Source organism: Tachypleus tridentatus, chromosome 12 (genome assembly GCF_004210375.1).
Source record: "Tachypleus tridentatus isolate NWPU-2018 chromosome 12, ASM421037v1, whole genome shotgun sequence".
Classification (NCBI taxonomy): domain Eukaryota; kingdom Metazoa; phylum Arthropoda; class Merostomata; order Xiphosura; family Limulidae; genus Tachypleus; species Tachypleus tridentatus.
Window position 1 is genome coordinate 89,290,825 of NC_134836.1, and position 25,109 is coordinate 89,315,933.

Here is a 25,109-nt window from a genome sequence, read left to right on the forward strand (position 1 = left end):
TATATTTATATGTGTATTTAATATCTTTCTCATAAGGATTGTTTTCATTATTAACTTGGTACATGGATTGAGGTTATCTGAATTTCATTAAAAAGTGAGTAAATACTGATGAAAGACTGCATATTAATCTTTATATGTAAAAAAGATCTTTAATTAAATAAACTTATCACATGGTTAATTTTTAGTTTTGATCTGTGTATGCATTGAGGTGAAGTTAATATTAATTAAAAATGACTATCTTTCTTCGTTTTTGGGGTACAAAATAATGAAACGTAATTAATTCAGCTTTATAAAAAATGATCTTCACAAAAATATGTGGAAAAATATTTAACAAAACAATATCCAATGTTGGAAATGAAGGTAAAGGAAGATAAAAGATAAATATTATGGAAATACTGTTTTATCATTTGAAAGTGAATGTAGTTTTGTTTACATAACTTATACTGTGACTGATTGTAATACAGTGAATAAGATGATGTCAAACCAGTGAAAAGTCTTAAAAGAGTACAATTCATGATATAGCTATTAGTGGAAGGGAATCAGTTTATGATTTGTTGAACTGAAATACTGCAGACCAGTATCTGGAAATACAAGCTCATGATTTTGAAATGTTTTTGTCTCCTTTCCAGAGGTTTCTCATCTTGTTGCTTATTCAACATTGATTTGTGTGTTGTCACTACTGTTACATGGGTTCTTCAGGTTTTACCAGAAGGATTTATCCTGCTATTTCTTCCCCTTGATTAGTATGTTGTCACTACTGTTACGTTGGTTCTACAGGTTTTACCAGAATGATTTATCCTGCTATTTCTTCCCCTTTTATAGTATGTTGTCACTACTGTTCCGTGATGCCGACCAGTGATCCAGTGTCATTCTGACATTTACATCGTCGCATCCACTTGCCACCATCAAGGCAGGTTATCTTAATTGCAAGGTATAGCCATACATTCCAACCCCTTTCGGATGTTTCCAGTGTCAGCTGTCCAGTCACTTGAAGACATCATGTCGTGGTTCCTTGACGTATGCCCATTGCAATGGCAAGGACCATGATGCCAATGAGTGTGAAACAGACCCTCTTTGCATCAATTGCAATGGCTCTCGCCCGTCCTACTTTCATTCTTGTCATAAATGGTTGGAAGAAAAAGAGGTGCAGTATTTGAAAACAATTCAAAACGTTACTTACCCTGAGGGTTGAAAGTTGCTGTCCATCACTTCATCTCGGATGCATGCTACTGCACTTCATTCCACTACTACAGTGGGAATGCAGATGGATCTCTCTCTGCCTCCAAAAGAATCATTCTCAAACCAAAGAAAAGTTTTTTACTTGTATGGTTAAAAAGTTGATAAATAAATGTCAACACCTATCTCTGTCTCTAACGTAAAGCAAACATTCCAGCTATGGTTCCAGGTACAGGCATTTCCTTGGGTACATCTTCTTCTTCCACCCCAAGATGCAAAACAATCATTCGTTCATGTCTTCATCATGGAATTCAGTCGACCAAGGGCAGGATTCTTGGAGGTCGAAACACCTCACTCGAATAATGAAAGTGAAAAAAAAAAGATGTGGTCATAAACAGTAGAGCTCCCCACCCAATTCTCCTACGCATAAATAAAAATAACTACAGTGATACTAATGAAACTGTCGAGGTTTACATTCTAATATGGATGACATCAAAGCACTGATTGCTTCCTACCATCCTGTATGTCTTTCCTTACAGAAACATTTCTGAAACCTGCCAATACAGTCACCTTTCGCCAGTTTTCTTTGCACAGAAATGACAGACTGTCTGATGGACGAGTGCATGGGAGGGGCACTGTTGGTTCATAACATGTGCCCACCCTATCTTTGCCACTCGACACACCCTTGGAGGCCATAGCCATCTGTGTTTCCTTATCATCACTGTTTGTTCTTTCAACCTGTTGCCTGGAGAGACATATGATCAATTAGATCCTGATTCTCTTATTGAACAGTTGTCTTCTCTCTTTTTAATCCTGGGTGACTTTAATGGACATTATCCCCTCTGGGGAAGTGCTGATATTGATGGGAGGGGTCGCTCTGTAGAGAGTATGCTCTCTGATCACAACCTTTCTCTTTTCAGTAGTGGTTCTTATATTTATTTTCATGCACCTAGTCATCCTTTACTGCTATTGATCTTTTAGTTTGTTCCCCTTCACTGTTCTCCCAGTTTTCATGGAGAGTTGACAATAACCTAAGAGGCAGTGACCATTTTCCTGTAATTTAAAGAGAAACTGGTTGTGGTCGATGCCACCAGACTTGCGTGCCCCTGTGGAGGCTGGATCATGCAAACTGACCCTCTTTCACTGCTCTTGCAGAACTTGATCCTGCCATTTTCTGTAAGCCATCACTAAATGACTGTGTGACAGCAGTAACTGACTGTATTATACAATCAGCTGCTCAATGTATTCCTAAAATCTCGACACGTTTTCCACGATATCCTCGTCCGTAGTGGAATACTGCCTGTCACATGGCACGGAAAGCTCAAAAATGGGTCTTGGATACTTTTCGTAAATATTCCACACTCTGGTATCGCATCATTTTCTAACAGGCCCGTGCACATGCTCAGTGGGTAAGACGTCAAGCCAGAAGGAATCATGGATTAAGTTTACAACCAGCATATCGTCAACCACTAGTTCCAAAGTTATATGGGACAAGATTCAAAAGGTCAGTGGGCAATATAATTCTGTTCCCCTCTCGATCTTGCTGATACCCGAAGCATCTCTGATACTCTCGATGAAAGTTTTTGTTGGGTATCTAGCACTTCTGCTTCTTCCACCTTCTTAGCCATCAAGATCCGAGCAGAGTGATTATCTCTTTCCTTTTGTTCTGATTGTCTCTGTGACTATAATCGTCCATTTACACTAGTGGAACTCAAAATGACCCTTCATTGGTTTGGCATTACATCAGTTGGACCTGATGATGTACACTATAAAATGCTGTACCATCCATGTTCTGCTTCTCTTGCTATTCTTCTGATTGTTTTAACCGTGTCTGACAGGAGAATGTTTTTCCTGATGCCTGGCGCCAGGCTTTTGTGCTACTTTTTTCTAAGCCTGGGCAGGATCCCAAGATTCTTTCAAAACAACTGTCCAATTGTTTTGACGAGCTTTCTCTGTAACACCTTAGAAAGGATGGTTAATGCTCGTCTTGTTTGGTTCCTTGAATCAAAAAACCTCCTCTTGCCCACCCAGTGCAGGTTCTGAAGACAGCGTTCTATTGTGGACTACTTGATTCGACTTGAAACGTCAATCAAAGAAGCCTTTCTCAAATAACAACATTTTGTGTCAATATTCTTTGACATTGAGAAGGCTTATGAGACAACATGGAGGTGTGGCATTTTGCGAGACCATATATATATATATATATATATATATATGGGTTACGAAGCCATTTGCCCATTTTTATTAAATTTTTTTAATGGACAGGAGATTTCAATAAGTATGGGTTCGACATTTTCCCGTTATTTTCTACAGGAACTTGGAGTCTCTTAGGGCTGTGTTTTGAGTGTCACACTTTTCAGTATAAAGATTAATGCCATCACTTAACAACTCCCTCTTACTGTTGCAAACGGGCCCTATGTGGACGACTTTCACGTCTCATGTCAGTCGTCGAATATGAGGTATATTGAGCAGCAGCTACAGACTGCCCTCAATTGTTTACTGAAGTGGATCACAGCAGATGGCTTTAACTTCTCTCTCTCTCTAAAACCGTCTAAATGCACTTTTGCTGCCAACGGGATATTCATCCTGATCCTGAACTCTGTATCTGTGAAGTTTTGCTGCCTGTAGTCCCTGAGACAAAGTTCTTGGGGCTTATCTTTGACCGTAATCTGACCTTGATACAACACATCAAGCAGATAAGGGCCAAATGTACAAGAGCACTGAACATCCTCCGTGTCCTCTCCACCACCACTTCGGGAGCGGATCGACGTTCTATGCTGAAGATCTATCGTGCTTTTATTCGATTGAAACTTGACTATAGAACACTGGTCTATGGCTCTGCCAGACCATCGGCTTTAAAGATGCTAGGCCCTATTCATCATCAAGGACTTCGTCTCTTCACTAGGACTTTCCGCACTTACTCAGTTCAGAGCTTATACATAGAGTCTCATGAACCTTCATTGCACCTCTGCCGTTTGCAACTGTCTTTTAAATATGTGTTCACTGCTGAACTGTATGCCATTTCTCTTGCCCTGGATCACATAGAAGCTAAGCACGATTTATACTGACTTGCTTAGTTTTCTACTGGCCCTAGAATCGCTTCACATTGATTCACAACCTGTTCTCTCTGATATTCGAAACCGCCTGGCCCATCTCTCTTTAACATCTACTTCTATCCAGTTTCTCTGGATACTGGGCTGCATTGGTATTCGCGGGAACAAGCTCGCTGACATTGCAGCTAAGTCTATCTGCTCTGGCACTATCACCGCTGTGCCTGTCCCATACGTGGACTATGGTCCTGTATTCAAGGCTCGGCTCCGTGTCAGCTGAAACTCGACTTGGAGTGAGCAACGCAAATCAAGCTTTTCCAAATAAAACCCTATATTGGACTTTGTCCGTCTTCCATAAAGATCGGAAAGAGGAAGTTGTTCTAACTAGACTACGCATTGGTCACAGTTTTTTAACTCATCGTTTTATTTTATCTGGAACTGATGCACCAGTGTGTAGTTTGTGTAACACTCAGATCACAATAAGCCACATTTTACTTTCTTGTCTTCGTTACGATTCACAACGACGGCACCATTTTCACCATATTCTGTCCCAAGGTTTGGTAGAGTGCACGATTGATGAGAAATTTCTTAAAAACATTAACTCTGTGCTCCTCTCTGACAACTCTGTTTTTTGAAGAATCAAGGATATGTCAGCAACCTGCTTAACGAAGTTAATAAGGCGAATAAAAGCGAGTCCAACGTCTTCACTTGAGATGAATGAATCAACAGATGTCGCAGGTTATGCAATGTTGCCTGGGCTTGTTTGCTGCATTCACGAAGCTAGTTTTGAAGAACACATGCTAATCTGCAAACCTTTGCCTACTCAAACAATAGGCAAAGAAATATTTAAACTGACCGATTTATTTATGGAAAAATATGAGATCCCAATAGCAGCTTTGCTCAAGTATTTACACTGATGGCGCTGCAGCTATGACTGGAAAAAGTTCAGGCGCAGTGGCATGCATAAAAAAGAAAAACATGAACATTGAGAGTATCCACTGCTGTCTTCGTCGCCATGCAATTGAATGAAACGAATGCCAGAAGACGTAAAAGAGGTATTGGGTGATGTCATAAAACTAGATGGCCTGGCATGGCCAAGCGCGTAAGGCGTGCGACTCGTAATTCGCGGGTTCGCGCCCGCGTCGCGCTAAACATGCTCGCCCTCCCAGCCGTGGGGGTGTATAATGTGACGGTAAATCCCACCATTCGTTGGTAAAAGAGTAGCCCAAGAGTTGGCGGTGGGTGGTGATGACTAGCTGCCTTCCCTCTAGTCTTACACTGCTAAATTAGGGACGGTTAGCACAGATAGCCCTCGGGTAGCTTTGTGCGAAATTCCAAAACAAAGAAACATAAAAGTAGTTAATTTTGTAAAACCAAGACCACTTAATGCGAGGATCTTCTGTTTACTCTATTAGGATATGGAAAGCTTGCATAAAAATATGCTGTTTCATACTGAAGTCCGATGGCTTTCGCGGGGATAAGTGTTTGCTCGGTTTAACGAACTGCGTGACGAAATAGGATACTTTTTATCTGAATGCCATTTTGAATTTGCACACAAATTAAAAGTCAAATGCTGGAAACAGAAAGTGGATTACCTTTCGGACGTATTTACCTATCTAAATGAAGTGAATGCTACAATGCAGGGTACCAGGGTAACGTACTTTGAAGGTCAGAGTAAAACGGAAGCGCTTCAACGTAAGATAAAACTTTGGGGTGAATATATACTTATGGAAGAACTTGATTGCTTTGAAAATTTCAGTGTTTTTTTTTTTTTTTTTTTACTTACGTATGAAATTTCCTTAATTGAAGATGCAAAAGATTCAGTCTTGCAGCACATATCTGATTTGTGCACAACTATTGGGGAGTACTTTCTTCCTCATTTAGAAACATTTCTGTGGTTTCAAAATTCCTTTGTTGACTCTGCAAATACCTACGATTTGCCTTTGAAAGAGAAAGAACAGCATATAAAAATTTCAACTGATTATACACTAAAAACAAAATTTCAGCAGGAAGAAATTACACAGTTTTAAATTCAAATAGCCATGGAATACTCTGAAATAAGAAACAGAGTATTAAGTATTTTACCTTACCCCTTGTTAATGTTGACATTCATGATTTTTACACAGGTCTTAAAAACATAAATGTCATCGAACAACGTATTTATAGTTATGTGTGTGATATACCATAATTAAATAACGGGTAATTTAAGATCGGTATTTTTGTGGTAAACTCAGATTTTTAAACATAAAGGAAAATGAGAAAGCGACAAGAAATGTCAGTTTGAATTATCTCTAAAGCTACACGAGGGCTATCTGAGATAACCTATTTCAGTAGTAAAAGCCTAGAGGGTTTGTTTGTTTCCGAATTTCGCGCATAGCTACATAAGGGCTGTTTGTGCTAGCCATCCCTAATTTAGTAGTGTAAGACTAGAAAGAAGTCAGCTAGTCATCACCACTCACCGTCAACTCTTGGGCTACTATTTTACAAACGAATAGTAGGATTGACCATTACATTATAACGCCTTCATTGCTAAAAGGGCGAGCATGTTTGGTGTGAAGGGGATTCGAACCCGCGACCCTCAGAGTACGGGTCAATCTACTTCACCACCTGACCATGCCGGACAAGACTAGAGAAAAGGCAATTGTCATCACCTCTAGCTGCTAATTCTTTGGCTATTCGTTTACCAACGAACAACGAATTGTGGAATTCACCGTGACATTATAACACCCTCACGATCGACTGGGCGAGTATGGTTGGTGGGACGGGGATATGAATCCACGACCCTTAGATTGTGAAACTAGCACCCTATCCAAAACATTATAGAAATTATCACAGCTCTTTTTATATGACGGCAAACAAATACGTAATTCGAAATGTATTTTAGTGTTGATTTTATATATATCGTGGAAAAATACGTTTAATAATAGCATTCAACCAAATCAGTCTTAGTCAGTTCATAGTAGTTTTATTGAATAACATACAATTTTACAAGTAGTAACATTTCATACTTGAACTGACAAGCGACATTACAACATTGATTTCATTTGCGTTCATTAACTGAATGAGAGTAATTTCTATAAGCAAGCTTGAACTCTTCAGATCACTGAAAGTTATTTTGAATAATATAATTGTTAACAATATGACCAGAATATAAATTTAAATATATCTTGGGAAGACTTAAAGAATTCGATTAGTTTTTTAATTAATTCAATAGAAATATTAAATCACGCTTTGCTGGGTGAATTACTTAACTTTATAACTTACGCATTTATTTCATTTTTATGTACCTTTATGTTTTAAATTAAGCTTCTATGTTTATCGTGCATTTGGAAGAAAAAAAACGTAAGATATATTGAAAAAATGTATCACCATATTTTTCTGTTAACTTGTTGTGTCACATTATAAATAGACTTTGTAATGATATTAATAAGGCAATGTAATACCTTACGGTTTTCTTTTCCTTTTATTCTAGTTTGTCTTTTTAGAACTATAAATCAATGTTGAAGTTATGAGATTAACACCTCTGATTTTTTTAAATGTAATAAAAAATCCTTTTCTTTAGTGTATTTATTCTACAATCCTAAAATGTGATTTCTAATATTTTCGTATACCTTTCAAAGTCGAAATTCATAGTTACAATAAATTTATTGTTCATATCTTAATTTAATAACTAATATAAAATAAACGATAAAAATATCTAAGCACGTGATCATTTACAATGTTCTGATTGGATTATTTATATTTTGCACCACACCACTTAAGCTTGAAATCAGTGGACTCCAGCTGATGTGATCTATTAATTAATATATGTTTCAACAAGTAATGTTATGTGAATTGTTAGACAAGTTTTTGTTATTGTTTTCCTGTGCGTGTGTGTTTTATGTTCACTAAAGATACTCCTAAATAAACAGTACAAAAATGACTTCGTAAAGTTTACAATATAACCCAAACTTTGCCCAAAGTGAGATATGTATTTTCGTATTATACATTGTTAATTAAAAAAACAAACTTACATTCGTGAAATAAAAGAAAATTTACAGCATTAATTAAGTGAAAGATGAAATATCCGCTTTACAAGTTTTGTATCTTTGGTTCTGTTATGTTACCATTATGACCACACTACATAGTACCTTAGGATCATCGCTTTAAATCTATTCAAGCAAGTTTGATAGGTCACTGCAATGCTCATGTTGTATTTATTTGTGGTCAAATTGGTTTACTTCGTCAACTTTCACAACATGCGCATTGCAGTGACTTATCAAACTTGCTTGAATAGATTTAAAGCGATGATCCTAAGGTACTATGTGGTGTGGTCATAATGGTATCATAACATAGTCGTCTTATCAAGCTGAAAAGTGGCTTTTTAAATACCAGACGTACAAGCCCTTAGGACCTCACTATGGCTAAATCTTTGTGGTACGTAACAACAGCACTAAATAAAAAGAAAAGTTTATTTTTTGTGTTAAATGGACACTTCCAAACTGTGTTTATTTAGTTAGCGCTTATTTAATGACAAGTTTATATAAAGTAAAGAAAACGGAAACTGGATTTAAGGTCTTAAAATCCACAAAATTTAATTGTTTCTTTGCTAGTCAAGACAATCATATACTCTACTGAGCTCTTTTTGCATTATGCAATACAACCGTATTCAAAAGTCTCGATATTCATGTAACTATCAGCAACTCCTTTTTTAAAGTACGTCCGTGAGTTAGATTGTAACGTTTAATAACAATAGTCTCTGTATGAGCTGGCTAAGATGTCATCAATTGAAATACATAACAAGTTATTTTCTCAAACTGGAATTATCCCGAGAAAAATACACACTTAACTTACTGTGCATAAAACACCTGTTAGTTTGTATGGAATGAACATTTGATAATTCACTATGTAACACAAATTTTGTTCCTGGATAGTATGTGTTATTTCTTAATTGCTTATGCTATAAAAGTACAGAAAATGTCCATTATTCCCTTCAAACCTTGCTTTTGTAACCTGGATAATGAAATTTAAAATAAACCTATTTTATATGTAAAACGGGCACATTTGCACGTTTTCATTTAAAAAAGGTTGGAATAAAACAACACAGGAATCAAGATTTACATGTATTTATACTAAAGTTATACAAACATGAACATAAATGTTTAAAAGTGAGTAGTTTTTTCGAGATTTGCGACTGTAATGTGAATCACTTTCATGTATCAGCCCCCAAATATAGTCTCCCATCATCTCAAAGAAAAGCAAAGTTTAAAGAGAAAAATAGGTCTTTTCCATTTGCTTTCGGCATAAGCAATTAGGAAATAACACTTTCTGCCCTGGAACAAGAAAAAGTAAAAATTTTGTTACATAGGGACATTGAGTTGACAACATCGTACTAAGTTTAACATTACATACCTTTTGTGCCTTTAGTGTGTGTGGAAGATACCCAACCAGTGACTCTTGGAATTAAAGTGTAAGAAATAGATTGTAAAACAAATCCACTATTTACACATGTGTAAATACAACATAGACATTTACAGAGCTCTAAATTATAATATAAACTCGGTTTTTTCAAATATTTGTCAAATTTAAAATCCTTTGTTACACTATAAACGTTAAGTGGTTTATCTGAAACTTCAGTGCCACCAGCAGTAGTTATCTAAGTGATACAAGAACTTTGGGAGAAAATATCACGTACACGAATATATACATTTATATATATGTTACTTCACAAACAAGTTCTTTAATATTTAAAAAAGAAATAACTCATTCACTACTTCTTATAAAACAAAAACAACCTCAACGACTGGTATAATTTTTTAAGAACAATAATATTAAATCAACACGAATTTCATTCTTGTTTTTAACTTGTTTACTCAACGAATCGTTCTGTGTCGATTGAGCTGGTGTTCCAATTCACTGAACTTTATTTTGTTATTACCATCACAGGAACTGGCGACTTTACTCACGCCTAAAGTTATACACTGCCTCAACTTACGGCAAGAGGCGGCAGTAAGAAGCTTTTGTCTCTCCATTGGTTAAAAAGGTTTGTTAATTATAGCTTAAAATATTTCAAAATATTACTTTTGATTTAAGTTTTCAAAACATATCTACCGAAACATATTGAATTTCTCCACAGATCCTGTAGTTGTTTTAAAGATTGGATTTGTATATTGATAAAAGTAAATTAGTTTGGGAGAATGTACTGACAGTCTATCCCAAATAATTTACAACTGTCCATTCCTTCAATTTCATCTGTGTACGTGGCAACTACTAAGGCTTAATCGCTTATAGCGACAACAGGTCAAAGACACTTTCCAGTCACTTCGAACTTTAAACTTGATGGTCTGATCTGATGTGGATTTCCGTTTTATTTCAATATCACCTTATTATAAAGCTGCAGACTCAAAAACTCCTTTCCAAACTGAAACGGAGTATTAAACAGCCGAAACCAGATCTTTTTAGATTTACGAGATATACTTTCTTCAGCATGCTTATTTGCTTATTGATCAAGACGTTGCGAAGACTTTCAAACCCTTTCGCTGATTAGTTCTGCCGCTGGACAGATTCTAGTTCCCGGAGAATCCGTGCTATCAAACTTCATATACATTGACTTGACTACGGGACTTTGGGCTGTGTTAGACTGATTGAAAAAACTCCCATGTTTTGGTTTCAGGTGGCGATTGTTCATTTCCATGTGTACAATCCGCATAAATTCAACCTGTGCTGCTAGTTTCTGGACTTCCTCCTTGGAAAACAATATTTATTTTAATGTATATTTCTTATCTATCTATGCCATAGTAACAGTATTTGGTAATTACGACATCATTAAAATCGGAATTTTGAATAATTACTTAATAGTTAATGAAAACATTAAAATCTATACATTTTTACAGCTACTCCACGGTAATGCAAAACCTAACTGAATAACAAATGTTTTCATATTTTTATTTAAGAAACAAAATGAGTTTCTCTCGTTAGTTTGCGCATGGTAAATATATATTTATACAAAGATCTAAAGATTGATTTATAATTCATATTTCCAAAAAATTTGCATGATACTTTATTTCAGATTTGAGATATTTTACGATAAAATACTGAAAATACTATTATGAATAATTATTAAAATATTCCGAACACTGAAATCGATTATATTTTTCCTTTACCATACACTCAAGTGTAATATCAAAAAATAGAGAAAACCTATTTAAAATATATTTTTGATAAAGATGTTGTCATAATGTAAATAGTCTTATATTAGTGTATTTGTTGTTTCACATACATATTTCGAAACTTTGTGATTAAAATTATTATTAATAGAATGTGAAACAAAGAACTTATTTTTATGTGCTAAAATTACATAAAATCTCACCAGATTTACTAAATTCATATTTATTCATGTGAAAACTACCACAGATTTCTCATGTATTATGTGGCTTAATTTTTTATATATATTTGTTTAGCTCGAGATTACGTGGTCAGTGTGTGTGTATGTTTTCTTATAGCAAAGCCACATCAGGCTGTCTGCTGGGTCCACCGAGGGAAATCGAAACCCTGATTTTAGCGCTGTAAATCCGTAGATTTACCGCTGCACCAACGGGGGACTACGTGGTCAGAATGACGCTCATATATAAAAAATACATTTTAATTAATTTAAAAACGTAAACAAATATGATTACCAAACAAATGCTATCAAAATGTTTATTTCACAGTTTGAAGTAAAGGTTTATATTGTGTGTCCTTTCGATGGCTCGGTGGTAGATTTTATGGGTTGTAACGCTTTAATTTGGGGTTCGATTCTCTACGTGGGTACAACGCAGATAGCCCATTCTATAGCTTTGTATTTAAACAAATAAACAAAAAATTGTTTCTCGTTTGCTTCGATGTTTAACTTTAAATAATTACTCGTGTTTATTAATATTATTACTGGTCAATGGATTGTCTACTGTACCTTGAGCTCTTCGTTTTCTTGATACAAATCTGGCGTTTCTTCATGCACTAGTCCTACTCCATTCAGTGAGAAGGATGCTGTTACTCCACGAGCCCGGGCACGATTGTCCCACATATCTCCTTGACCTTTAACTACCCGGTAAAACTAGATGGTTAAAATTTAAAATATAATTAACGTCTTTAGGTCAGGCAGTGTTTAGTATTTCTGAAGTCATAAGAGCGTTTTTTATGCAAAATTAACAAATGTTATTTCAACTTAAATACCATATCAGTTTTGTGATCTGTTCGTTTTCATTTTATGTTAATTAATATATCACGTATCACTTCAGTATAATATATCAAATCATAATATCATATTACCTTAGGGCCGAAGATAAAAATGATGGTGACTGTTGTACTCAGCTGAATTCTAATAAATCCGAAGAGATATTTTACATCTGGATCAGCATTTGGTAGAATCACTAAACTGGAGGGAATAAAAAAAAACAATTATTCAACGAACTTCATAAACAAGAAATGTCAACTACGTTGTGTTTGAAATATCTTTAAAATATGACGTAACATGAACTAACGGTTTACGTACTGTATCATAACCATGATAATATTGACGCAGGTAATACTGTAGATGGCCCAACTGATGTGTTTCGCCTCATTGAAGAAGGACTCAGCGTTTCGAACGGAGTAACAAACACGGATCCCCCAAAGCAGAAAAAGGAATTCTCCTTAAAAAAATAAAAAAAGAAGCATAATTTGAAATGTTACAGGAGAACAGAAGATAAAAAAACTTAGATATTCACTGCAATTCATAGCATTTTTATGTAACTGCCGCCACAAGTTACTTTCGTCTGTTTCAGTTTCTATTAATATAGATTTACAAAAGAATTTAGAAGATAACTCAGAAAAAATCATTCGTGTACACTTTAGAAACCATCATGACTATTTTGTCATTTCTATTTTGTTTCTAAATTTCGCGCACAGCCACACGAGGGCTATCTGCGCTAGCCGTCCCTAATTTAGCAGTGTAAGACTAAAGGGAAGGCAGCTAGTCATCACCACCCACCGTCAACACGTGGGTTACTATTTTACCAACGAATAGTGGGATTGATCGTTACATTATAACGCCTCCACAGATGAAAGGGCGAGTATGTTTGGTGTGACGGAGATTCGAACAGGCGACCCTCAGATTACGAGTCGAATGCCTTAACCACCTGGCCATGCCGGGCCCTTTGTCATTTTTAACAAAGCATAAATTTTACAACTTCAGCTTCTGGAAGAGATTTGAATACAAATAATTGCCTTTAATTACTGTGAAGAAAAAAAAATCGTGGTCGTTATGTGTTTAACTGAATTTATTAATTTACGTAGATCCCTGACAACATAAATATTTTCTCTTATATTTATTTGTTACTTGTGGAATAGATTGAAGATATTTATTTTTCACAAGCCTTTAAAGAAATATTTTATATAAATGTTAACATATTTCCGTATCATCAAACCCACCTATGGCTAAACTGTGGTCCCACCAGTTATAGTCACACTGGCGAAATTTTAAGTTGAACCAGTCATGGATGTAAATGGCCTCAGAGGGTGAAGAGATAGTCCACGAACCCAGGTAGATTCCCATATTGAAAAGGATAGGGAATAGCCACTGAAGAAGTTGTCTATCTGTTAGTTTCAACTTGTGGGCGGACTTCACACGGTACGTTAAGGATACCCTATAGTAGAAGACATACATTGTTTTACAGAAGTACTAACATACACTGACTGGCCATATCATTATGATCCTCGCCTGACATCAGTATGATAAACTTTGACAGCAAAAAGTAGACAAACTTTGTCTTATTTTATTGTAACCCACTCGTCGAATAGTGTGGCCTGCAATTTGTTCAAAGATGCCAGCGAAAGATGGTAACGTCTAGTATCTTTTTAAATGTACTCATTCGTATTGAAATTCAATTACAATGTTGGTCTATGAAGGTAACTGAAGTCTATATCGTGCTCTTTCTAATTCTACAGAACACAAACTAAAAATAGCATACCTATCCCTGTGTACTTTTAGTTAATGAAAACTGAAACGAAAACGTCCAAACCAAAAACTAAAACATTTTTGTTATAAAAAAGCTTGTAACTGAGACTGTCTATGGTTTGTATTTGGAAGGCGTTTTTCAATATTTTATCCACTGTTACTATTGCAAGAATAATAACTTGATTACACTGTAAGGTAGGTGTGTGTTTCGAAGGTGTAAATAGTAATAACTCAATGCAATTCGGGTGTAAAAGAATAAAAAATGAAGTTTGAAATTTCGTCTTGATTTTCGCGCAATGTTACACGAAGGCAACCTGTGCTAACTGACCATAAATTAGCAGCGTACGTCCAGAGGGTAGGCAGCTAGTTATGGCTCTTGAGCTACACTTTTATCAACGAATAGTGGAAATGATCGTGACATTATAACGCCCCCACGGCTGAAAGGCCGATGATAGTTTAGTGTGACAGGGATTCGAACGCGTACCCCTCAAAATGGGAGTTGAGCGCCCTAACAACATGGCCATGAAAAAAATGGTTCATATAAAATAATAGGATATTTGTTCGTTTCATATTTTGTGTTTACTGAGCCTAAAGTGAAATGTAAATTAAATCGGTCCTATGGAAAGTGTTACTTACACACACACAATACATTGTCAGAATGACTTGATGCTTCATTGCGTTTTACGCTCAGATAGCATGAGTTTACTGCTACAACATCTCAGAACGAGGCGACACCGAAATGGCGATAATCTTGGATATATTTTCACATGTTTGTGGCCAAATTCGAGAAAAGTTTGCTCTAAAATTTTTTATAACAAAAAAAAATCCAGAAAAGTGCCGAAACGACGTTCAAGTCGTTCTGCTACGAATCGCGTGTTGCCAGTCAAATAATTTTGCTCTAAGCATTTAAGAAACAATTATTTCCTGTTTACATCCAGGATAAGCAGTTTTTATTATGCGGTTTGTGTGGTATTGTTTAAGATAAATATATATGTAAAAACGGCTGGTTTGGATTGAAAAAACTTTTAGATAGAGGGGCAAACAACGTTTCGACCTTCTTCGGTCATTGTCAGGATCACAAAGAAAGAAAGAGGTAACTGACCGATAGCTGACCACATGTTTGAAGGGGGTTGTGTAATTGAGTGTAGGAATGTAGAGGGCGTGCTTAAATGTTGGATTATGTTTGTTAATATAGGTATAAAAGTGTTCCTTTGTATTGATTTATTTTTGGTTTCAGTTGTTGTTTAAGTAAGGCTAATGTTTTCATGACACAAGCTGAAACACAAGCAATTAACACAGCATTATATTCACCACTATACTGGTACAGATATGTAGATAACACGATTGCGGGATTCACATGTACATAACACACATTTAAATTTTCAATCATATTAACTCTATACATCCCAACATTAACTTCACATGTGAACAGGAAGAAAACAATCAAATATCATTTCTTAACCTCAAAATTACAAGAACCGATACACAAGTTAAAATAGGAATCCACCGAAATATTACTCATACCGAAATGGACTCAGCACGTGAAACAAAACAAAACTCAACATACTAAAACCAAATAAACAGAGCCATAAAACTATGTTCACCAGATAAGATTAATGACGAATTAGACAAAATAAAACAATACTTCATCAACATCAACATGTTTCCTCCACAAACTGTAGAAAACAGTATACGCACACACCTAGACAAAAAGCAAAATCAACTAACAAAAGTAAATATATCTCACGAATTAAAATTTACAAAACCATATACTGCTGCATACCATATATTCCCGACATCCGCAGAAAAAAACAACCAACACTTAGAAAACTAGTAACAAATTATGACATTCCAGTTAATACCAAATTTATTCAAAAACCAGGCACAAAACTAAGGTTTATACTATGTAAAAACTACACTGACAAACACCACGCCAACATTATTTATAAAATACAATGTTATAACTGTCACGACTTCTATATTGGAGAAACAAGTAGAAAAATGGAAATTAGATTAAAGAACACAGAAAGTCACCTTCACACGTTTTCGAACACTGCAAATCAAATAACCACAACATATCCGTAGGAAGCACCCAAATACTAAATAATGAAAGAAACATAAACAAACGCAAAATTAAAGAAGCTTTAATTATACAACAACTCAAGCCTATAATAAACCAATACAAAGGAACACCTTCATACCTATATTAATAATCCAACATCTACGCACGCTCTCTACATTTCTACACTCAATTACACAACAACCTTCAAACATGTGGTCAGCTATCGGTCAGTTATCTCTTTCTTTCTTTGTGAACCTGATGATGACCGAAGAAGGTCGAAACATTGTTCGCTCCTCTACATAAAAATTTTCTCAACCCAAACCAGCCGTTTTTACATATATATTTTTCTCTACAAGAGGGTTTTCTCGTCATCACTGATTATTGTTTAAGATAGTCGAAATTTTACTATATTTGGAAAAGCCTGTCAACTGATATACCGTGTGCTGTCTATTTCACAATAGTATTTTAACTTCTACCAGTTAATAATAATTAAAAGGCATAATTTTCGAAATGCATAAATGTTTTCTTCGGATTCCAAATGTATTTTTTTACTCTGATAATGGTCCCCACTGGCACATACCGCTAAAAAAACTGCGTTTAAATACCCGTGATGGGCAGAGCATAGATAACCCATTATATAGCCTTGCGCTTAATTATAAACAAACTCTAAGAATGAATATTTTCGAATATTTGTAGAATATTTTCCTGTTTTGAAATGCGGAGATATTCTTGTTCTTATCAATTAAATGCCTTTGAAATTATAGAACTTAATCAATTTCCGGAAAACTACATTATGTTATGTAATTGCAAACAATTATTTCTTAGAAGCCCTAATAAATTGACCAGTCAGTGTACAGCCGAATAATGAATAGTTTAATAGTTTAAACAGTTTCAAACTAAGAAGTTAAAAATAAGTCATTAAGGTATATATTTATTCACAATTCTTGAATCAGTGTATTAGGATTACGTTTAAAGGACAATATTTTTTGAGCTTTTGGTGACAGTAGTTTTGAAAAAAAACATATACTGTACAACTTTATATTATATCTTCATAACCCCTAACGTATGGTATATCCAGTCCGTAAGTAAAGAGGTAAATGTGAAGTCTTATGGTTATTTTCATGTCTGTTATGTAAAGTCTTTATTAAGAAACTTATTATTATGGACTATTATCCAGGCCTGACTTGGTTTTATTGTCATGAAATGTTTTCATGTTCTACAGTAATTCCTGTACGCTAAATCCGAAATGATATACATTTTTCTCCATCACGTACATATTTTCACAAAACGTCTTATGTACCTTTACATAAGAGAATGATTTTCATTTTGTTAAGCTTGAAATGTTGAAAACTTCTGGCTACATATTTCTCTAGGCCAATAACAACGTGAGAGTCTTGTCGTTCTAGAACCCACAAGAAGTATACCGTTACTTTATAATAGCTTAACAAGCCGTATGAGGTGTCATTTCTGGATAGTATTTGTTTCTGTGTGCACTTTGACATTGTTTTCTTTTCAGTACTGTCCATTCGTTTCAATGGGAACAAGAAGTTGTGAAAATGACCCAAACATATTTTGTTATATTTGTAGTAAATTTGTGTTGGGCTTCATAATAGGAAATTAACATCGAATAAACAGTTCAAAAGGAAAATGAGAAAAATTGAAAAAGTGTGGATTGCCTTTGAAGATGTTACTGACAGTTGTTTAGATAACAACAAGGACTCAAATCATGAACATATTGTCTATAACATGCATGATAACTTCAGAGTTCAATTGTAATATGAGCTTGAAAGCTAATTTCTTATATTCACATATTGTCTATTTCTCTGAAAATCTCGTCAGCAAAGACCATGGGGACGGTTTCATCAAGACATCAGGGAAGTGGAAATGAGATATTAGAAAAGGTGGAACATTAACATGATAGTTTATTATTGCTTGCTATTGAAAGAAGATGATTCAGACACAATACACAAAATGAAATACCACAACTAGTAGTTTTGAAATTGAAAGACTTAGATTTCACTCTTTAAAAAAAACAAACAAAACAGGATGCATATTTGATTGTCATCAGTGTTCTTCCCTTTTCTTCTCTTTGTATTTTTGTTTATTGTGGTAAACGAAATAATATTTTAAACTATGCAGTAGTTTTCGTTTTCTTCCAGATTTGTAAAAAATATTTATGTGATAGAAAACAATGAATATTAATTTCAAAATCTGCGTAGCTGAATTATAGAGAATCCGTTATTGAAATCAAAACAGACCTGTGTGATTTCCAAACTTTCAATATACGACATCAACTTTGGACCTATAAAAGATGGATTCTCTTAACAAAAAATATTTTGCTTTATTTTTACCTCCAAGTTTTCAATAACAAAGCACTATATGTAAGACAGAATCCCATATGACGTGTCCACTTGGTGGCTACACAACTGTAAACGTCAAGGACAGGAAATATGGCCGCCATCTAATAAGGATAACATCAAAAGTATTAAATCATAGAATGCCATAGAGTCCCACTTTAGTAATTAATGTATACTTTCTATTGAAGTAATTCGTAGGTCATTGTGAATGTGGAGTCTTTAACGAATAAAGTTTCATTAAGATTTAATTTAAAAAAAAAGGCAGAACGTTTATAATTCTTGCCCTAACTTCATTTCGAAATTCTATTTCGTACATTGTCGAACATAAGAATAAAAAGTCATTACTTCTAGATGAAAGACAGCCATATTTGTTTGAAACAGAAAACATTGTTTTTTTCTTTATGTGAATTAATTTCACTTTTAAGATTTTCTTTCGGTTCCTTAAAACAACAACAACAACAAATATTATGCGACAGTAAACATACCTAGTGATATAACTAATTGAATATCTCCAGATAACTCGGATTAGCTCATTTTTAATAGCAACTGAACCTCTTTGTGAGATCATTTTTTTGTGTTTCCATTATGACTAGGTCATATTAATTAGTGTATCGGATTGAGACTTAGTAAATAAATTTATATTTTGAGTTGAATAGCCTAATTTGTCTTAATTACGTTGATTTCATGTTTAGTAAATTTTTAATGTAATTTTATTTTAGAATCTAATGTAGTAATGTTACATATTGGTTAAGAACGAAGAAGCTCTGGTACTATTGTCGTATTTCGTTTCACCATTATAAATGTGTTATCTAAACTCGTACCTTATTCACTGTCAAATACATCGAATTGTCTAATTAACATTTAAAATTATTTTAATTAAGTAACGTATTACAATTGTCTTTCGAAACGCTCTAGCTGTAAACAAGTGCAAAAAGAAAATTGAATTGAGTTAACCCCTTATGTCTGTCCCTCGGTGGCAGACGTTATAAAACAAATAAACAAAACCTTATGTCCAATAACTTTCTGTAGCAGCTATTAACGCCACTTGCATAATTCAATTAGTATTATTTATTTCGAGACTGCTTTCTCTTAGTACCAACACGAATTTTAAAGCAATGTCTTTAATGGTGCTATCAGGACCTAAAATATTAAACAAAACTGTACAAATTCCAGCGATTCCAAATCATTTTTAAATCAAATATTTTTTATTAATGGATGCTAAAATTATGCTGGACATTTATAAACAAAACTGCACATTTAAAACGACTGGCTTAAAAACGATTTGTCTTGCAAGACAATAATTTCAGCAGGAGACATTGAGCACTACATGTGTTGTAATAAGGAACTCTTAGATACGACACAATATGCTCCAACATCACACATAAATCGCTTTTTCTATAAGTTAATAACGATTTTATTTTTTTTTTTTTTTCTATTTCAACGACACGAGATCAGTTATCTTGTTTGTTTGTTTGTTTTTTTGAATTTCGCACACAGCTACTCGAGGGCAATCTGTGCTAGCCGTCCCTAATTTAGCAGTGTAAGACTAGAGGGAAGGCAGCTAGTCATCACCACCCACCGCCAACTCTTGGGCTACTCTTTTACCAAAAAATAGTGGGATTGATCGTCACAATATAATAACCCCACGGCTGAAAGGGCGAGCATCTTTAGCGCGACGGGGATTCGAACCCGTGACCCTCAGATTACGAGTCACACGCCTTAACACGCTTGTTCATGCCGGGCCATCAGTTATCTGAGTAACATGCGTGTCAATGTGCAGGTGCAGGATATTACAGAGATTAATAAACGTCACACAGAATAGATTTTCCTAACTGCAGCTTCAATTAGGAATAAGTTTTATATTCTGATTAATATAGAAAAAAAGTTTAACGGTTATCGTCCGTTTTTGTTTTTCATACATCCTGTGGTATAACCAGACTTTACTGAATGTGAATAAGGTGAAACTTTATTTCACAAGATTATAAAAATTGCTAATTTGAAAAGGGAGAATGGGGATCTTCAAGAAATACAGAAACAAGATAGGTAGCTTAAAGTGAAAATGTAGTCACCAAAAAGCAAGCAAACTGTGGTTCATAACTAGAATAGAGTGTGTGTGTTTTCTTATAGCAAAGCCACAATGGGCTATCTGCTGAACCCACCGAAGGGAATCGAACCCCTGATTTTAGCGTTGTAAATCCGTAGACTTTCCGCTGTACTAGCGGGGGCAAATAGAGTAAAACATGTTAGAACATAACAACTTTAAACCTATCTTTTTATAATAGTATTATATATCAATGGTGTAGCTTTGGTTTAAAAGCAAGGGGCGTTTCTGTAGATAGAACATAAGGTTTATTCTACTTAAAATTAAAAAATGAAAATGTAGTCACCAAAAAGTAAGCAAACCGTAGTTCATAACTAAGATAGAACATATTAGAATATCACAACTTTAAACCTATCTTTTTTTATAATAGTATTATATATCAGTGGTGTAGGTTCGGTTTAAAAGCAAGGGGGCGCTTGTGTAGACAGAACATGAGGTTTATTCTACTTAAAATAAAAAAAAATCACTATAATTACATCTAGTAGTTATACAAGTAAATTATTAAGAAATAAAAGTTTTTATTATTGCTGAATTGCGAGAAGTCATTTTTCAGATGTTGGAAAGCAAAACGGATGTGTCTCCGCGTCCTACGGGAAAAAAACATTCTTACATTATCCTGATAACAAAAGGATTATACAGTTATAAACTGCAATAACAAGTTCTTAGAAGTTTTTTATTTATTACTAAACTGTGACGTGAACTAAAGAAATACCTCAGTGTACATAATGGCGCAGCCCAATAGAGTGATACACAGGAACACAGGACTAGCCACTTTGATGACTTTCAGTTTTCTGTACCGATGGACATAGTAGGCTAAGGTGATAGTCAAAACAACACACAGCATGGATATCACAAGGAGAGATATTCTGGAAGTAGAAGAAGATAAACAACTTAGTTTAACATGTATTATTTACTAGTTAATAGATGTGTTGCAAATTGCTGTATAAAAAAACACTTTAATTTTAGAAATAAATTACTTTAAAACCAAAAGCTGATGAAGGTATTCTTCAAAACTGTTAAAACTTTGTGTATCAGTTACACAATGACGAGAAACCCACTTGAAATAAAAATGTATCTCATGATAAGCAGAGAACAACGTTTCGACCTTCCAAGGTCATCTTCAGGTAACAAAAACGTTGTTCTCTGCTTATCAGTAAAAGTATTAATACCCATACTAGACGTTCTGATATACATTTTTGTAATATGAAGCACTGAGTATTCAGTTGAAGAAAAATAACAAGTTTTGCTCTTAACGTCGTTTATTTCTACTATAAGGAAGCCATATTTGGTTACATGTAGCGCATTTAGATCATGTTGTATATATCCATTAAGAGAAAATATTAATAAAACAACACGGTACGCGAATGAAACATATTACGAATCAATGGCAGGTATGTAAAAGTTAATACTAAACGCTTATCTAATCTCAAACAAAAATACCCATAATGACGTCAGAATTTTGGAGTTACATTTAAAGTCATTTGCTTGTTACGTTGTCTGTACTTCAATAATACTGATTTTAGTAACTCAGGGTTTGAGGATTTTTTTATTTATCTCAAATTAGTTAATGAAGAAAACATTACAGGAGTACACACTGCTAATGAACACCTGATTAATAAACACACCTCTAACGTATTAGATACAGAATGACAACTAATGGCAAAATATGCTTCAAATTATATGAATTCCTTAACACTCCTGTAGAAAACATGTAAACAAGAGGGAGTAATGAACGTAAAATAATTGTTCTTTATAAAAAGTAAAATAAACTCTTGTCTTAAGCTTGACCAGTCCGTTAAAAAATGATATCTATATATTCATTTGGAATATTTTTTTTCCAATACTCATAATATTTCGCAACAGATTATGAGTAATTCGTTCACACATTTAAAATTTTTGTTCATACTTGTTTTTATTTATAACATCGTTTAAATGAACTAAAATCGCCAACAACTACTTAAACACTTTCAAGTTCGAAAAATAATTTCAGTTTCTACTGGCTCGTACTAATCAACTTTCATTTGAACTGTACGTTAGAATACTCAGTTGTAATTGTCTGATACTTGTCAGTTGTAAATAGTGACAGCATGACAGTAATAAGCGGTGTTTTAATTAAATCGTTAACACAGTGTTCACTGTTAACCTTTGAGATTTAGCTCATCTTTTAGAGAACACTTCTCAGTCTCAAGAAAAGAATAAGTAAAACACAACATTAAAAATAGCAACACAATTAAAAACACTTTGAGTTGGATCATTATCTGATCGCTGAAATGTTAATTATACATGTTTCGACGGTGCACCGTCATCCCGCCAGGCGTGGCCAGGTGGTTAAGGCAATCGACTAGTAATCCGAGGGTTGCAGATTCGAATCTCCGTCACGTTAAATTTGTTCACCCTTTCAGCTGTGGAGCATCATCATTGTAAAGATCATTTCTATTTTTCGTTGGTAAAAGAGTAGCCCAAGAGTTGGCGGTAGGTGGTGATGACTAGCTGCCTTCCCTCTAGTATTAAAGACGCCTAACACAGATAGCCCTCGTGTAGCTTTCCGCGAAATTCAATGAAACAAAGAAAGCAACGTCATCTTCAGGAGTAAGTTGCAAGACAAACCGTGTCGTATTTAAACGTTTTTTTTTCCCCCGTTAACTAGGTCACGTGACCTACATGCACATTTACAATCTCTGAGGTTTTATCGCGAAAATGTGGGGTGGCCTTCTCTTAAAAGCTCACGCAGAAATTGTAAACCTGAACATAGTTCACAAGACCTATTTAACAACAGCAAAAAGAAGCACAAATAAGACACAATTACGTCTTGGAACTCGATCATGAAGATGACATCGAAACAGGAAGAGTCAACTTTTTAGTAGTCACATACCTACCGTACTTAAAATGATTTTAATTGCATACCCATTTTAACGCTGTCAATTATTTGTTTTTTTAACATCATACGCAAGTGCCAAAAAAGTCCACTGACTCACCTGATATGTGATAATATGTTTATCTTTAAAATAAGGACTAACAAGAGCGGTATAGTTTTGTTTGTTTCTGTTTTTAATTTCGCGTAAACCTTCATGAGGGTTGTCTGCGCCAGATGTCCCTAATTTAGCAATGTAAGACCACAGGGAAGACAACTGGTCATCGCCACCCACCTCCAACTCTTGGGCTACTCTTTTACTAACGAATAGTGGGATTGACCATCACATTATAACGCCTCCACAGCTAAAAGTAAGAGCATGTTTGGTGTGACAGGTATTCAAACCCGCGACCCTCAAATTACGAGTCCAGTGCCTTAACCACTTGGCCATCCCAGGCCAAGAAGAAAAGAATCAGATAAATACGATTTGTAAATTAGAAGTTATACAAGCACTAGGAAACTAAATAAAAACCTGTCAAAAAATTATACACCTCTTGAAAGATAACCTACTTATCAAATTTGAAACAAGTGAGAAAATATTTTTTATTAATATGTTGTTTGATTTCACAGGAAACTTGGCCAGTTCATTTACAATATACAAAGTAATATATTTTACATGTTCAGAGTATGTTTGTTTTTTTCTATGAAGATAATTAAAAGGCTCACCGGAAAGCCCAGTTGTAAGGAGACAAACAAGGTGAATCATCTACACAAGTTTCACATCCTGGTGGACATGGTTTACACACGTACAAGAGGTCATAGTTTGGGCTAAATGGTAGGACATAAAATATGAGTCAGGTTCCTTCTCACTGAATTATACATGTTTTGAGACTCGTAATTAATGCGAATACAGATAAATTTGACAACTTGGAAATATCGTGACTAATTAGTTAGAGCCAGTGAACTACACATTTACAAACAATCTAGTTTAAACTAAATAGTTTCTATAGCTGTTGGTTTTAACTCAGGCAACTAAGTAGAAACAACAACACTCATTAATAACAGCTATGTTTACTCAGTAAAAAGAAGGATCATTAATAACAGCTATGTTTACTCAGTAAAAAGAAGGATCATTAATAACAGCTATATTTACTCAGTAAAAGCAGCATTCGTTAATAATCTATTAAACATCTATTAATGGCTTACTATTAAATGAACTAAGTGGTGTTTTAAAAAGATGTATTAGTTTTCAAACTAGGATATTACATTAAGAACTACCTATTCATGTAAAACACGCATAAGAAATTTGATTTCTTATGAAATTTAGCAGACGTAGTCAATTTTTTTGTTTGATATAAAATAATGTTCTATTCGGACAAGTTGAACCAATAGATAAAGTGATTAAATTTTTCTTATAAATAAAACTATTAAATAGCAAAACAAAAACCACCTGCGGATAGCTTGTTTTTCTCTCCAAGCAGACTCGACCAACGTCCCATTGAATTCAGGCCTTCTTAAAGACGAATAGAAACCCTTTCTGCAGTGGCATTTGTAAGCACC

At 34.6% G+C, this 25,109-nt stretch overlaps 1 protein-coding gene and 1 long non-coding RNA gene across 2 annotated transcripts in view; one reads left to right on the forward strand and one right to left on the reverse strand.

Annotated features, from left to right (window-relative positions):
• The window catches only part of LOC143233945 (uncharacterized), a 68,069-nt gene that overhangs the window by 36,815 nt on the left and 6,145 nt on the right, over positions 1–25,109 (forward strand). Inside the window, exon 2 of the long non-coding RNA XR_013018440.1 lies at positions 10,152–10,248. This is a non-coding gene — a long non-coding RNA (uncharacterized LOC143233945). The remainder of the gene's footprint in view (positions 1–10,151; positions 10,249–25,109) is intronic.
• On the reverse strand, positions 10,043–25,031 carry LOC143233944 (putative G-protein coupled receptor CG31760). Its single transcript, XM_076470872.1, has 9 exons — positions 25,000–25,031; positions 24,276–24,377; positions 21,411–21,564; positions 18,592–18,701; positions 13,653–13,867; positions 12,736–12,874; positions 12,513–12,618; positions 12,154–12,297; positions 10,043–10,950 (listed from the first exon to the last, which is right to left on the reverse strand). Exons 3-9 carry the CDS (start codon positions 21,540–21,542, stop codon positions 10,732–10,734), a joined length of 1,065 nt encoding a protein of 354 aa, XP_076326987.1. The 5' UTR covers positions 21,543–21,564; positions 24,276–24,377; positions 25,000–25,031; the 3' UTR covers positions 10,043–10,731.

Bases quoted from the DNA above. Each gene is read 5' to 3' on its own strand.
- LOC143233944 (XM_076470872.1), bottom strand. From the start codon at position 21,542: ATGCTGTGTGTTGTTTTGACTATCACCTTAGCCTACTATGTCCATCGG. The intron at 12,875-13,652 runs GTGGGTTTGATG...TATTTTTTTAAG, and splicing joins GGACCACAGTTTAGCCATAG to GAGAATTCCTTTTTCTGCTT. The intron at 10,951-12,153 runs GTACAGTAGACA...TTGTTTTCCAAG, and splicing joins AAGAAAACGAAGAGCTCAAG to GAGGAAGTCCAGAAACTAGC.